The sequence below is a fragment of the Perissodus microlepis genome, chromosome 20, assembly GCF_051167445.1.
Source record: "Perissodus microlepis isolate ML-2025 ecotype Zambia chromosome 20, ASM5116744v1, whole genome shotgun sequence".
NCBI classification, from domain to species: Eukaryota; Metazoa; Chordata; class Actinopteri; order Cichliformes; family Cichlidae; genus Perissodus; species Perissodus microlepis.
In genome coordinates this window covers 31,767,114-31,783,973 of record NC_140480.1, presented here as the reverse complement: position 1 = coordinate 31,783,973, position 16,860 = coordinate 31,767,114, and the positions used below count along the sequence as shown (strand labels likewise).

The window sequence follows — 16,860 nt, the reverse complement described above, 5'->3', positions numbered from 1 at the left end:
GGGACTGTATTGAATGATGGCTTTAATATTGTAGGAAGAGATTGGATATGTTTTTTCTGCATGTGTTTATAACATGTTTTCTTCAGACTTTTTGTAATGTTGTTTCTCAAAATAAAAACGATTGATGTATGAAACAAAAGGCATTCATAAAATGCACAGTAAGGTTGGTTTCTATGTTTCCTACCAATGACTCCTGATTATAGTCATGCACACTGTTACGTGGTGGAGAAACCATATAAAATCACCTGTTTAGGAAAGTCGCTAACCAACTATTGTAAAAACTGACAAATGAACGATAGGAAGTACGGAGCCACATCATGATATGAATTGTTTTTACAAACCAGCTTGGGTTGCAAATAAAAACTGAATGCAATGGTTTGCATATTTTATAAATATCATCTTTATTTAAAGTACAACATAGTATGTATAAAATATTTAAAGTGAGAAACGGTGCCATTTTAGAATAATATGTGCTAATATTTGCTCTTTAACATGAGGAGACCAGTTGCTAAAAATTTGGCTGCTCGGCCGTCCTGGGTCTCCTTTGCTATATATTTAATTTCATGGTGCTTCACATGTTTTCAGTTGGTAAAAGGTCTGGACCACAGACAGGCCAGTGCAGTATCCTAACTCCTCTTACTGCAAGAAGCTTCAAATCCACCATGTGGCCGAGGCCTTTCTGTGTGGAGTTTGCATGATCTTCCCATGTTTGCGTGGGTTCTCTCTCTCTGGGTCCACACCCACAATCCAAAGACGTGCACTTAGTGGCATTCATTTAATCGGCAATTCTGTGTGTGTGAATGGTTGTCTGTCTGTATGTGTTGTCCCTGCGGCAGGACGGCAACCTGTCTGAGGTGTACTCAGCCTCATGCTTTATTGTAGCTGGGCCACTGACCCTGGATTGTTTTAGCAGAAGAGGATGGATGGATGGATGGACTACAGACAAGTCAGTTCAGCACCCAGACTCTTCTGTAAAGCTATGCTGTTTAAAAATTATACAATTCCTTCCTTGAAAAGAAGTCATCTGGATGGGTGCATGTGTTGCTCTGAAATCTGTAAATACCTTTCAGCATTGATGGTGCCTTTCCAGATGTGTAAGCTGTCTATTCTAATGCACTAATACAATCTTCTCTTCTTCCAAAGATGTGATATTTAACCTGCATTTTGTGGATGGGACACAGTGATTTCTGAAAGTGCTCCCGAGCTCAGGGAGGCGTGCACAGGCGTGACAGAATCATGAGAGCCCAAAAGTCACAGGCATCCAATGTTGATTTTATTGGCTTTGTTTTTTGCGCACAGAGGTTGCTCCAGATTCCTGGACGTTTTTGGAAAACATTATGCACTGCAGATGCAATGTTTTATTTTATAGAACATCATTCTGAAACAATATGTAGGCATATTTTTTTCCAGTTTGGTAAACTTCTGCCCGTTTTAACTTCTGAGAAACATGTAGATGTTCAAACATTATTAGTTGATCCTCCACCTGTTTAATTTTACTAGCACTTACTATTTATTATATTTGATATTATCTATTGTGAATGAGTGGAGGATTTTGGACACAGCAGTAGTTTTAAATTCTCAAGAACACAGAAGCTAAATCAGCAAAATATAACAAGAAAAACCAACAAACTCCCCCCGAAGAAAAGAACAGAAACCAACTCGAGAGGCAGATGCATTTATCCAGTTGCATAATCCTGTATTTATGATCTAGTGTAGAGTTACAGGAGAAATATTCATCACCAACCAATAATAGCAAGAGCATTATAAATGTGAGTTTCTATTTGTGGCCAGTTTATTGGCATAGTTCAAAGCATTGTGTGACCTGATCTGACTGCAGCACTGCATGCTGGTCCTCTGAGTATAAATGAAATATGGGACTTTTCCTTGTTTTTTCTTACATGTAAGATGAGGAGCAACCCTCACTGAATAAGTTTCTGTATGTGTTTGCAGAAATGTATGTGCATGATTGTGGAGAATGTGCTGCATCGTGACATGATGTTCATCATGAGACGATGTAAATGACCGCGGTGCAGTAACACGCAGTTTCAGCTTGTGTAGGTGCCGTACGTGTGTGAGACTAATGCTGATGTCAGTAACGTTATGTAACTGCTGTGATGTCACGGCGCTGAGCTTCTTGGCCCGCTTTCATGTCGAGATCTGTTGTTTTAATCCATGAGGGTCGGCACAGTGATACAACCTGGCTCAGAACTTGACCTTCACCAGGCAGACACACAAACTTGGGAGGTGTTTAGAACTCAGAGATGTGAACTGTAAGAATAATTTATTTATTTTAGTGACCCCTAAACCTGTGCTGTATATTTATTCTGAATGTTTTAATTTGTTGTAAAGATGGAAAAATATGTGTTTTGCTCAAGAAACTTTGGTAACGTTCCGTCTTGAGGCATTTTTAGGCTCAATTCTGTGACTCTGTGAGAGTGTGTGTGCGTGTCTTTTAAGTGGAAACTGTGTCTACTGGCAACCTCTTTCTTGTTTACAGATTTGAGAGCCAATGCCCTTATTAATATTCATGTTTTTTTTCTGTCTCGCTCTCTCTCTGCAGAACTCGTAACCTCTCCGGTGGTTCTCCCAGACCTCGACACACCAAGAAGATTCACTTCATCAAAAATATGAAACAGTACGACACAAGAGGCAGCAGGTGAGCCACACAGACTCCCACAATTCTGTACCATCAGATTTAACAATGAGCAGTAGTACAAACTACTTACTTTAATACACAGAATCTGTAATACACAGGTACATACCAGGACCCTGAAGGTTCATATCTATATCAAATATTATGATGTCATTATGTTGCCTAGCAATCACCTAGCAAAGAGCTGAAATAATCTGGTTTTAGCATATAAGCATCTATAACACCTAATAAAAGTATCTCATCATTTTAATTTAATCACAGTGGCATCTCATTTTTATCTACAAAGGTTTAATTATACAGGACATGGTATGATGCCATAAGTTCCCTAGCAACCACCTAGCAACAGGATAAAATAACCTTTTTGAGGAATATAAACATCTACTACCCCCTTTAAAAAAAATAAAATAAATAAAGTTTCTCAGTGTGATCATGTTTTGTCACCAGCAGCACAAACATGCTGAACACTACTGTAGCATAAATATGTATCATTCTGTTATAGCTCTATTGTTAAATATAAGTCTTCAGAGTGCAATTATTTTTCTTGTAAGGTCTGTATAAAGTGCTGGTGATGTTTATATCCCATTTTTGTATACATTTTATATTTGGTGTCTTTTAATTTAGCTTTTTGAATTATCAAAGCACAAATGGATGAAAAGTAAAAACAAACAATACTGAAAAACTGAATCTTTGGTCTTGAACTCTGAAAAACAACAAATCTTCAAAATGTTTTGCCCAGGTTTGGCTCCACAGTGAGTCTGAAGTTGTCCCCTTAACTATATTTGAGTTTGAAGGTAAAAAACACGTCATTCAGCTGCTTCAGCCAAGGTGTAGACTGTATTTAGAGGCATGTTGATCCCTAATGTCCCCCAGCATGTGGAACAAGGTCGGGGCAGCGGGTTGAGGCTTGTGGAGGTCTCTGAAAGCTTTATGTAGAGGTGCGTTATCAGGAGAGGCTACAATGGCAAATACTCTGGCTTTTTTTTCAAACAGTTCCTCCTACATTGACCGCTCAGGAATCACAATGAAAACTGTGTGGTACGTATTGTAACGCAAAACTCGAGGACTGGCTGAGGCTTTTCTGCTTCTTTCTCATTGGGGCAGTCCTTTGTGACAGTGTACAGAGGTCACAACGCTGATCTTTCCGTTATTGTTAAGTCTCTGTCAGAACTAAGCCCTACATACGCTGCTGACTTGCAGAAGTGTGTCGCCTTTACAGCAGGAGAGGAACCAGAGAAGCCTGGACAGTGTCATTCTGTTCTCCTTAACTCTTCTATTGTATTGTATTCGTGTCCTTCCTTGTGGAGTGTATAAATACAACTCTGGGTCAAAAGGGCCCACAGGGCTGCTCAACAGATAATAACAGACTGACTGAGGGGTAATTGTTTTAAAATAGATCCAGTAAAAAGCACCAGTGCTGTTTGTAATTCAGCTAAGTCACCATGTTGTCACAGAGAAGAGGAAATGTTAGAGCTGTCTTCCCTCAGAATGGGCTGTTGTGTCCCATGATCCTTGTTTGGGTCGTCTTGGGAGACTTTAAATGGTTCACCTTGAGGTCACCTGTAAAAATTGCTTGTTTACTTCCTTTTAAAAAAGGTTTTCTTTGGAAAAAAAGAACCAAGACATTGATTGACAGTGATATATAGAAACAGCTCACAATAACAGTCGTCTCAAGGTTCTTTATTTTGTGAGGTAAAGAACCTAACCAGGGACAAGACAACACTCCCTGGGAATGTACTTGGTGAGAGTGGGGAGAAAGACCTCCCTTTTAACAGGACGAGACCTCAGGGAGGGACAAGCCATTTCTTGCAACAAGTTGAGTGATGAGTGGAAAGTGAAGAGACCAAAAGAAAGCATAAAGAAAATGGACAAAACATAAACTACTGCAGAGAGTAGACAAAATTAACTGACTGCATGGGCAGTGTGGTACTTTTCGGCATTTATCACACCGCAGGCTAGCTGCTGCAGGTGTGCAGAATGTGGTGCTGCTTCAGTCGATTGTTTATATATCAGTTTACTCTGACATGCCAACTCTCATTTTGCACATCAAAGTGATGGAAAGCAAACAGATGTCATCTGCTTGTTTTCCACCTCACTTGTTTACAACTGTAAGTCAGATGAAAAGAGGGCCGCAGCAGTCAGTGGTGCTCGGTGTCATGATATCTTTGAACCAGCAGGTAACGGTTTTGTACTTTAACAGTAAAATATTAGTAATTAGTTTAAGTGACAGGTGAGCAAAGTAGGTGACCTTTTACAGTGTAGGAGATCCACCATCATCCACCCAAGAATTGTAAAAGTTCTTGTTATGGTTTTTAAAATCAAATTTATGTTAACTAATTATATTTATATATATTTTTAGTTTATCTTTTGTTTTGTTTTTGGGGGAAAATGGTGAAATGGAGAGTTTTCTGCTCTAGTTAGTTCCCAGCAAGATGAAACTTTTCTGCTGTTGCATATCATTTATTAAAAAGCATAATTGTAAGTCACATTAAACCTTCTACTACGCATACATTTCACTGATGAAGCTTAATTTGAACATAATGCTGTCTACAATTGATTTGAAACATACAAAAAATGCTAAATGTTTTGTCATTTTATTTTTTTATCTATAAATTTCCTTTGTTTTTCTCTTGTCAGTGTAGCTACATAGATAAAGCTCTGGGTCAGCGGTTCAGTCCTCAGTGGGAACATTGTCTGTTTTCCTTGAAGGTGATTATGGAATAATGTGCCCCCAGTGTTGTGAAATGTCTTGTAATAAATGGATGGGTGCAGGGGACAGACTCCCCAGCACAGTCACGTTTTCAGCAGCTGTGTTGCGATGTCTCTGCTGTTTCCACTGAGCTCCCTGGTGACTTCCTGCTCTTGACTTTCCCATGCATCACAGGGAACGAGCTTTGTGTGTATTTTTGTGTCTCCGGCTCACACAACCAACAACGGCAAATTCAAACTCATAATCTGTCTCGAGGGATGATCAGAAGGGTAGGAGGAGTAGCCTCGTGTCTAAATTGAACGAGTAATGATTCATGCTTTAATGACCTTTTAATGTTGAATTTTCCATCACGCTGCTGCGTATTTAGCTTCCTAAAGAATTAAACTTTGAACCGCTGGGCTCCCTTTAATCTGTTTTCATCCCCTTTAAATGATAAATCACTTAGTAGTGTGATACAGTTTTATATCCCGAACCATAATTAACAAACATGGGTGAAAACTGCGTGTCTCTATTGATCCTAAGGTTAAAGTCTACTGAATTATTTACCCAGTTGGATCCTCATTAAGATGTGCTGAGTGTTTAACCGGGATCATGTCATCTCTGTAAGAAAAACCGCAGTGTTTGGATTAACTGGCTTCCTTCTTCATATGTTTATCCCTCTGTGACTTTCTAAACAAAGAACAGTGTATACAAGTCCACTACATAACAGTTCTTCAGTCTGATGCCAAAGACCAATGCGAAGAGAAATAAAAACGAGTTACTACACATCATAAATTAAATGGATAATTAAAGATACATTTATATTGTTTGGTAACAGTTTTCCAGACTGGCATCATTTAAACAGTCTGTGATTCAAACCTGGAGTCAGATGAGACGGTCAGTGTGTGAAGTGTATATATGTAGCTACGTGATATTGACCACTGGCTTCTGCACATCAGCATTTTGGCTACCGTGAGCTTTTTTGTTTGTTTGTTTTGAAGCCAAAAGTGATCACAGTTACATCAGATGGTGGAGCGATAATTCTAGTAAGCATAGTGAGCACGCTGCATTTGTCAAGTGTACAAGTGCAAAGCAATGTCCAGTGAAAGGAACTCTAATGCTTTATAATTTTGGATAATTTCATGCTCCCAACTTTATTGAAACAGTTTGGGGACCCTTCCTGTTCCAACTGCACACCAGTGCACAAAGCAAGGTCCATAAAGACATGGGCGAGTTTGGTGTGGAAGAAGTTGACTCGCCTGCACAGAGTCCTGACCTCAACCTGATAAAACACCTATTAGAGCAGAGACTGTGAGCCAGGCTTCTTCGTCCAACATCCCTGTCGGATCTCACAAATGCGCTTCTGGAAGAATGGTCAAAAATTCCCATAAACACTCCTAAACATTCCTAAAGCCTTCCCAGAAGAATTGAAGCTGTTATATCTGCAAAGGGTGGGGCGACATCACATTAAATCTTACGGATAAGTAAACTTTTATCCACTGTCTACACACCTTGGCTGAAGCAGTAACCAAGAATGTGATTGGCCAGCTACCAGTCACCAATCACAGCTACCAAAAAAACAATTGAAACGCAGTCTTGGAAGCGGCCTGTAAGCAGCTAAACTAAGGATGCACCAATTGCAATTTCACTGGCCAATTAAAGACCAGCTGATATTGATTTTTGCAGATCCTGATTTTCTTTTTAAGAACTAACTGGCAGCATTGAGTAAAAAACCTCAACTTCTCTTCTATGCTAAATATTACGGTCATAATGAAAATAAATGATTAAACTTCACAGCTTCCCCCAAACTGCACTAAGTTACAGGATCTTCTCTCGATTAAACAGCTGAAAATAAAGGGCTCTGCTACTGGAGAGTAATTAACTGAAAATGATTGCACTCTCTTACCAAAGAAAAGTAGGTGCAGCAGATTTATATAACAAGATAAATCAGACACTTATGTTATTCTCCAGTATGTTTATAAATTCATCATACAATAGAACATCTACCCTTTTCTCTTTTTCATATGTTTCCAAAATTTTGGTCATAACTGCTTTGATCCTTTGCTCATACCAAGGTCTGGATAGGTTTAGTCTGGATAGGTCTGGATAGGTTTAGTCTGGATAGGTCTGGATAGGTTTAGTCTGGATAGGTCTGGATAGGTTTAGCTTTAGCCTCTTTGTCTTTGTTGTCTTTTTCAAAATATCCATGTTGATGAAGTTGATTTAAATGTATGATTAAGTTTGTTAACATGTGTTCATGGTACCCCCCCCCCCCAACAGTTTATTCTGGCAATGGGCTAATGACATGCTAATGACATGCTAGCATGTGGCTGTGTGTGTGTGTGCTCGACTCTTTGCTGCTGGCTGGCCAATATTGTTTAATCCAGGTTATATAACTACTTTGATAAATTTACTGCTCGGTCTGCCAGCATCCTGATGAACTATAGAGCCGATTCGTGCCTTGGCTAAATTGGGAACATTTGCTTCAGTTACTCGGAGACCTTGAAACGCTGACCTTGTGTTGCCTTGACAGACAAAGTTGTTCTAACTGACCGAGAAGCTGCATGTTGGACAATTATCTGTTCAGCTCTGAGCTAAGTGTGTTTATTCACTATGTGTGAAAACATAATCTTTTAGTCTCTTGGTTCCTGAGCCAAATATAATGACTGCAAACGTGTTCCTCTTGAGACCAAAACCAGGCCAGCAAGCTGTAGTCTCTGCTCCAGATGGGTTTATACTCAGAGGAGCTGCAATAAAAAACAAACACGGACATGCACGTGCACGCACACACTGTGTTCTCCATAATGAAACTCTATTATATCATGTCGTAGTTGAGCAGAATTGAGGGTAAGGGTGCAGCTGGAGCCTTTAACTCAATTAAGTTGGTGTCAAGTGTGCATTTGTGTGTTTTGCTCTTTAACAGTGAGTAAATATTACGCCATGCTGAGGAGCGATATGATCCTTTAAACTTTCAATCCTTAAATGTTAACTTTTACCCTGGGATTTAGCTTCGTGTGTGGATCTCTTCATTTCACCACAAAGATGCAGAGTTAGCGTCTTCATTTTGAAACTTTGTCTGTTTTTGTGTGTGTTTAGTCAGCAAAATGCCTCAGATGGAGAAAAGTAATTCAGCTGGACAGATGTCAAAACACGATAACCACTGATGTGCGTTTTTGTTTGTGTTTCAGAATCGTGCTCATCTGTGCTAAGAGGTCTCTGTGTGCTGCCTTTTCTGTTCTTCCCTACGGAGAGAGCTTCTACCTCAGGTAATCTGTACAGACACATCTGCTTATGTACTCCCACCTTCTGCCTCTCATGATGAAATCAAGAAACAGGGTTCGACATAACCAATGGGCTGATGGCAGGGGAAAAAAAAGTATTTGTGGAAAGTTGATTTAAACACTGCTGGCTTATTTAAAACTGTTATTTACTGAATTGGTCATCGCTGGCCTAAGTTCACCTGACGCAAGCTGGCTGAAGGAAACCCTTACAAGTAAATAGTTCTCTTCTTCCTGCCAGTAGCTGTTTTCACATGAAAGGAAACTTTTGAGGTTGCTGAGATAAAGAGGCTGTTCTACTGGCAGGTGATGCTGGTGATGGCCTCAACAGCGTGGAGGTTTCGCTCGCAAAAATAGATTCGTGCAGACCATCAAATGAATTTAGAAGCATGTGAATAAAAAGTTTTCAGAGATTTGGCCCAAGCAGCTTCTGTTTTTCTCAACAAAACGATCCGTAACCAAGTATGACCAGTAGCTACCCCTGTCGCTGTTCACTAGGTAGGAAGGAGGCAGCGCCGTAACTAAGAGAGTGAACCAAGTGGAGTGAAAGGAAATGTTTGTCCTGCAGCTCTCAAAAATCCGAGACCTTTATTAGATGGACTTTTAAACATGAAGAAACGTGAGCTTTTCAGCTGTTCCCATACACTGCTAGTTCATCCTGCACAGCAACAAAGAAAATGAATACACAAGTTTCTAGGAAATGCACAAGGGGCCCAGAAAATCACTAGAGGGAACAATGCTTGGACACCTACGAGAAGTAGAGGTAGGGAAGTAGAAGTAGTTGAGGTCTCGTTTCTTCATTGTGAGACAAAGGAACATGAGAGTAGAGGGGATGATGCAGAGGAGTATGAGGGAGAAGAGCCGTTTGTTTGGAGGGGGATGATTTTTCCCATGTGCATCAGAGCCCTCTGACCTGACCTTAGGTCTGAGTGGCTGATGACTCATACAAACACCACGATCACACACAAGCATCTCACAGTAACGACAAGAAGAAACAATAATGGAAACAACAATAATGCTGTTCTCCAATAGACAAGTCATCCTAATCTATTTTTTTCTCTTTGTGTTCACACAAACACACATTTTTTTCTCAGCTGAAATTCTGAGAAGTCTTAGTGCATGTTGTGTCATGTCACACTCGCACCATGCGCACATGTAATGTACGCAGCTATTATCATGAACACATTCTCAGTTCCCTCTTTGTTTCTGTGTTGGATACACACACACACACACACACACACACACACACACACACACACACACACACACACACACACACACACACACACACACACACACCATATGCTGTGAGGCAGAATGAGTAATTTTCACCCGGAAGTGAGCTCAAAACTCACATTTTTACAAGCAGCTGATGGTAAAAGCTGTGAAGCTCAGTGCATGGCGTCATGGTGATCGCTGACCTTTTTGACCCTTCTAGCAAACGCCTGTGAAGCAAAAGCTGACTAATGCTTATTTAGCAGTGCTTGCAGCAATAAGATATAAATAGTCAGAACATATATAGATGGCTCCAAAAGCAGTCCCTAGGTATAAAAAAGCAGAACAATTAAAAAGAAAACAATTCAGATGGTGCCAGAGGAAACTTACTGAAATTACAAACAAATCAGGTAAGAAAAAATCTATGGAAAATGTATTAAATATCAACCATCTTAATTCAATCAATGTTGTTTTTTTAAAATTAGTTTGTAAAAAGCAACGTGTTATACTTCAGAGTTTAAGCATTTTTGTGTCCTTCATCCTGTAAACGATTATCTGTTTAGTTTGAAATCTTATTCAAGCCAACGTGCGATTCTGCAGAGGAGGAGGGAAGCGCTGCATGGCTCCTGTCACGCAGGTGGTTCAATGTGGGACATGTTAAAATATAAAAAACTAAATCCAGGAAGTCTGGGAATTAGGTGTTGCATCTGGAAAGCACACAATCACTATGAAATGAAGACCTGCGCTGGGTGGATCATATACAACTCTGAGGTTAAAGTACAGTCAGATCATATAAGGAAAAAGGAAAAAATTAAACCTGTGAAATGAACTGGTATGTACAGTGAAAGGGTGTACGTCGTATACTGTGTACATCTAGTATTACACAAGAGTAAGATTATATTTAATGAGGTAGGTTTTTCAGTGTGAATAAAGATGTTTTGTTGTAACGGTTCCAGAAAGAAATTTATTTGGATTCATTTTCTATAAATCATAAAAATCCATCAGTTTGAAATTAAGTCTGCAGTAAAAAAGTGATAATTGCAAAACAAAGTTTGTATTTTTGTGTAATTTCAGTTGTGCTCAGGCTGTGATGAACTGCTCATAAATGATTAATTCATTGATTTTCAGTGTCTGTCGTTTCTCGGAGCGACACGAGGCTGAACTGTGATTATTAGAGAAACAAACCACAGCGTGACCCGTCTGAAACGCTCGAGCAGTTTTTTTACGATGCTAGCTGATGGCTCGTGGCAAACTGAAGCTGCTGCTAACTTCTTAATCTGTTTTATGGTGTTGTGAATCTTTTATTGCTGTTGTCCTTAATTTAATTTCCTGTAGGTAAACCAGCTGCACTGAGGGGTTTCTGCTCCAGATGCAGCAGATGTTTGGATTGGTTTCAGCTAGGACACGAGTCGGAAGAACTGGGAACCAAATATTCCTACTGTATGACAGTGCAGCCGTCTGCTGTGTGTTTACAGGCAGGCTGTTTACCAACATTTTATCAATAATTCTTGCTCTCTTTGTTTTCTTGATGCCTTTTTTTCTCCAGTGATCCTTCATTAAATCACCCCAGGAGGAGACACTCGTCTGGAAACATCTCTACCACCCTGGAAATGCTGCCGGGGCTAGAGGGTTTTCACCTGGACACCTATGGCAGGGTAGAAAATGTGGACCTACTTCTCATGGATACATGCTTTTATGATCCAAAACAGTTTCTTGTGGTCAGATCTCATATCATATCTCAGTTTAAATCATCTTTCTGTGTCAGTCTGTGTCATACGCACAGTTCCTGTACCCCACTAACGCGCTGGTGAGGCAGAAGCCGTCGTCTGCCAGCGACCTGACGCTGCAGATTCCCGTTTCCAGGAGCACACACAGCATTCCGGGCAGGAGCTACCCGCCCAGCCGGCTGAGCAGCACCGTGGGACTGGATCTGGGTAAGAAATGGAACCGAGCTCAGTCACAGTGTGCACGTCTCCTAAAAATAATAATGATTCTTTTTTTCTAACAACAGTTTAAAACTGTTAAAAATAAATTTCACCAAAGATGTGGCCATTTATTAGATGTAATGTAGATAATTACTGACATCAAGCCACAGAAACAGTTAAAGGATTTTATCATGTTAAAGGGAACAACAAAAACACCGTCTGTTTATGGTTCAAACTGTGAAAGCTGTGATTTAACCCTCTGACCACAGTCATGGTGCATTAGGACTCTGAGCGATGTGACTGATCTGTTTCCTTGAATTCTGAGATTTCAGAAAAGAGGCTGAACTGTAACTGCTCAAACATTTCTGGATTGAAATGCTAAAGAAGGATGTAACGTGAGAAGAGAAAACAAACACAGGATGCTGGGATGAGCAAACGAGAACTGCTGCAGCTGTGCTGGAGCATCATCCTCTTTTTATTTTAAACACATGTGTATGAGCATGTCCTCACATCCTGTGTCTGTAAACACACACATCCACAGTGACAGAGCCCTGAATTAGCCTCTAAACCCCTCTTTCTAATCCACAACCTTTCATTAACACAATACAGCTGTGTGTGAGCGCGAGGCCGTGCGCAGCAGGTTCGATATTTTTAGTCCTCTTGTGACGTTTTTCTTTAGACTCGCAGCTCTTAAGACTGACATGATTGCACCTTATTTGTTAAGTACTGACAGAAACACCAAAGACTCGTTTACTCAGAGTTATAAATGGCATAATGTTTTTAGCTGTTGATTACTACAGAGCTGCTCTTGTACCTGTGCATAGATGCTTGGACCACTGGTAGCACTATGAAAGAAAGCCTGGGCGCCTTCACAGTTGGTGGCAGCAGAGGGCCAACAAACACTAAATGGATGAAATGGTGATTGGATGATGAAATGCTCTTTAGGCCATAATATGAAACCAGATGAAGGCTTGGTAAAGTTCACAGGTGGTTCTCAAATCCATTTTGTCTTTTGATTCCAGAGGGGAAAAAAACAAGACAATCTCTGCAGATGTCAGAATGATAGATTTTGGTGCTGCTGCCATTTTCAGATCACACCCAGTAAGCTCTTTTTCGATCACTAGAACCTGCACAGCGGAGGTCATGTGCTGGATCTCCACCACTGCAATTTCATTTTGGGGAAAGACGACAAAATCTCTTTGAATTCTGATGATCGGGGAGGTTGTTAGGGAGCGATGTGTTTGGCATAGCCCCAAAAAAGCACAATACTCTGTGCCATAGTTGGGATGCCAAATGTGCACACATGCCCAGGAGTTTCAATCCAGCCAGCTGGGTGACTTTGCAGAGTTCAGACTTGCTAAGATGAAGGACAAACAATTTAGACTTTTCAACAGGAAGCACTGTATTGCAGCTCAATCAATCTTGCCATAAGTGTGGTTGTTTGTACCGAGTCACTGTCACTGATAAAGAACCAGAATAAGGTGGTTAAACCCAGGAGCCATGCTGATGGGTTTCTGTAACTTTCTAATGGTACAGTTTGTTTGTAATGACTTTACACTGACTGAATGAGGAAAAACTGAGATTTTTCTGAATGTGAATGTCTTCAAACTGTGCATAAACTTTGTTAACAGTTTAATAAGTTTTTGTGCAATAATGGCCCTCTTAAAATCAACTCACGTGTCCCGTGAACTAAACTAAGTTCGACACCTCTGCCTTAACAGTTTGAAACGAATGTTAAATGTCTCAGGATGTTGTAGTAGAGCTCTGCACTGACATCCTGAACCTGAGGGAATGAATTCACAGTTCAGTCCCTCAAATGTTGAATAACACCACAACTGCAGTCTCACAGTCACACGCTCCTGACCTGATGTCCACTTTCAGGCTGTGACACTGTGGACTTCTCAGCATAAACTGCTGTTTCCTCTTTACGTGAACCTAACTGTTGTCACCAATGCTGATCACCGAGTGGGGCCCTGTCAGTCTAAAGTTGATGTCTGTAGACTCTGTGAGGTTCATGGCAGAAGGGCAAATGTCCTGGGGGTTAAAAAAAGTAGTGGTTGAGCTGAAAGCAGTTAAGAGGTGCACAAAGGAGTGAGCTGGAGTAGGACAGAAGCCAAATTTCAAGCTGGTAATGTTGCATCAAAGAGGTTTCCCTTTCCCTCAAAGACAAATTATCAGGACTTGATCAGAGAAACAGGAAAATGGATAAAATTCTCTTTTCCTTAACTGTCTGCAGACAGATCGTGCTTAGATGCACTAAATGTTTTTGTTGTGAGTCAGAGAACTTGTTGATGACACCTCGTGTTACTCGCCTCACCTCAGTTTTGCTCTTTTGACATTATTTCTGAATCGATGTGTATTGTTGTCCAGGTGTGGAGGATGTGATGGATTATGACCCCAACCTGCTCAGTGACCCCCAGTGGCCCTGCGGCAAACACAAACGAGTGCTGATCTTCGCCTCTTACATGGTAAGAAAACACTGCAGATGGTTTGAAATATAGTTGTTTATTTTTGAGGACGCCCACACGGAGCAAATCGCTGACAGCTGTGCGTCTCCTTCACACCACGTCCAGAGCTCCGCAGGCTGTTTGACACCTTTAATGAGCTTTGTGAGAGGACAGATGGTTTTAGTAAACTAATACACTTTGGAGTCTGTAGCACTGCGAACCTGGTGCTGTAGCCCTCACTAGGCTGTGTTTGTGTGTTATCTTATCAAAGTTCTAAAAATAAGCACATTTTTGGGTTTAAGTGACCTCCGCAAGACAGATTTTAAACAGTCATTTTGGCAGCAACTTCCTGAATTCGGAGCCTGCAGCCTTAATCTAAATCAGATTTTCTTTCTTCTGCATCATCAGGATTAACAGCCTTCATCATAAAGCTGCGGCCTGGTATGGCAGCGATTTAGAGACAGCATTCCCAAATTTTTTTGCCTGATAACAAGAACGGATCTAATATGGGCTTATTCTGAGGAGCTGCTCTTATTAGGTCTAATATTTGTAGCTTGCATCAGTCTGTTGACCAAAAATGTTAATGTTGAGTTAAATAAATCAAGTTTAGTAACAAAAACAATACATGAAAAAGAAAAGTTCAAATCTCAGGAGATCTGCACTGAAAGCTTTGGCATTGGGGGACTTCCATTCAGATTCAGACTCTGTTTCAGGGTTGAGCACACCTCTTGTTTGTAACTCCTGAGTTTATATCTGGATGGTTCAGTTCTGTAAATAAGATTTAAAATGTGAATGAATATGAAAGAAAATACAATAAGAAATGTTTGTAACTGCATCACTTTCATTTGCGAGCAATGAGAGTAGCGTGACTAAAATATTATTTCACTCACAAGATGCTACTTTAATCCCAGTATAGTTGTGAACTAGCTGCTAACTAATGCTTGAAATAAGCACTCATTCTCAGATTCAGAGATTAACACAAACTAAAGTCCAGAAAAGCACCTTGTCATGAAGCTTTGTGGCTGATGAAATGCTAAGCACCACTGTTGAGCTGTCTGTGCATCGCAGCACGCTCATGCTACGTTCAAGTCCCATCAGACTTATACTGATTACCAATTTCCATCTTATAAATACGCTTCTTTGAACTTGTAAACATTGTAATCTTTCCTGTCATCACCAGCCCTCCCCCATGAAATCGACATCAACATCATGCTTACCACAAGTGTTTGATGTCTGTGATGTTTATGCATCTGTAAAGAGCCAACCAGTGAAGTCCTGCACACCCTGTCCAGTGATTAGTGACGGGGTGGCGCATCACAGGGGCCAATCAGATTTCAGCTGGGTCCAGCACCTCTCTGAACACGAGCAGAAATCTTACCGAAACACATGTGAGCTATTAAAGAGCTGTGGTTTCTAAATTAATTAAAAGAATTCATCATAACGACAGCCAAAACAACACGGCCACTTTGATCTAATTTGCTCTCGGTGCTTCTTGTACCACCAAAACAAGCTCCGACCTGCCACAGCGGGGATTCAGCAGGATGTGTGGAGGCTCCAAGACATTAAGAGCAGATCCTATTAGTCCTGTAAGATTTGGAGCCACTGTTATTCCAACACATCCTCCAACACCCTCTTGGCGTTTCACTGTTGGTCCCTCCTCAGATGACTGTTTGAAGGTAATCGTCAGCTCACGGGGAGCGCCCAACGAGCCTCGATGTTTCGGGGCGGCTCTGACTCAGACTCATCTGGCTGTAACACCCGTGACTTTACACCTGCCCCTGCTGCTGTTTTTAGGATGACTGCAACTCTCAGCTTTGCATTTACTGTCTTATAGTGGTGACAACAACACTGATGAGCAATAATCCACCTTATTCACCATGTACAGGGTCATAGTGTTTTTGGCTCACTGGTGTGTGACTCATATGAATAACAGGTTCAGTAAAAACTGAGCTGATCACACCAGTAGGTGGTATCTAATCCATTTAATGTCATCACATGAATTAATGCATCATCCAAGTCAGATACTCACTAATCTCTGGTGACTGGCAGGATTTCTGTATTTGGCTATTTTTTTATTTTGTTTTACACATTTTAATTATAATGTTGAGTCAGACAATAACATCTGTGCTTCGGGGAGATTAAAAGTGTAACTTGATCACATTGAACCCCAACTTTAATTTCTCATGTTCTAATAAACAGGAATAAAACTGAAGGAGAGACAAACAGGGTGAATAAAACAGATGATTGTAAATCTCCGAGAACTAAGAGTAATCAGAGTACACATGCTCTTTTCTTTTTCACTGTTCTAGAGGCTGCGGCTCAGTTTGATCCCTCTATAGACAAACACACACATTCTCGTTTTGATATCTTAGTGAGGACATCTCATTGACGTAATGCATTCCCTAGTCGCTCACCCTAACCATCAAAAATGACGGCCTAATCCTGACCCTCAGCCTAAACCTAACAATAACCTAATTGTAACCCTGACACTAAGACCACATTTTGAGCCTGAGAAATGCCTTCAAACTCGCGAGGACGGCACTTTTGTCCTCATAAGTGACTGTTGGTCCCCACAAATATAATAATATTCCAATTTTTGGTCCCACAAAGATGTCTAAACAGGTACACACACACACACACACACACACACACACAC

At 40.6% G+C, this 16,860-nt stretch overlaps 1 protein-coding gene across 1 annotated transcript in view; it reads left to right on the top strand.

Moving 5' to 3' along the window:
- cables2b (Cdk5 and Abl enzyme substrate 2b) overlaps nucleotides 1-16,860 on the top strand; it is a 50,131-nt gene that overhangs the window by 24,468 nt on the left and 8,803 nt on the right. Inside the window, exons 2-6 of the mRNA XM_084916061.1 lie at nucleotides 2,561-2,656; nucleotides 8,528-8,605; nucleotides 11,379-11,487; nucleotides 11,598-11,766; nucleotides 14,128-14,225. Of these exons, the coding sequence (XP_084772187.1) occupies nucleotides 2,561-2,656; nucleotides 8,528-8,605; nucleotides 11,379-11,487; nucleotides 11,598-11,766; nucleotides 14,128-14,225 (550 nt within the window). The remainder of the gene's footprint in view (nucleotides 1-2,560; nucleotides 2,657-8,527; nucleotides 8,606-11,378; nucleotides 11,488-11,597; nucleotides 11,767-14,127; nucleotides 14,226-16,860) is intronic.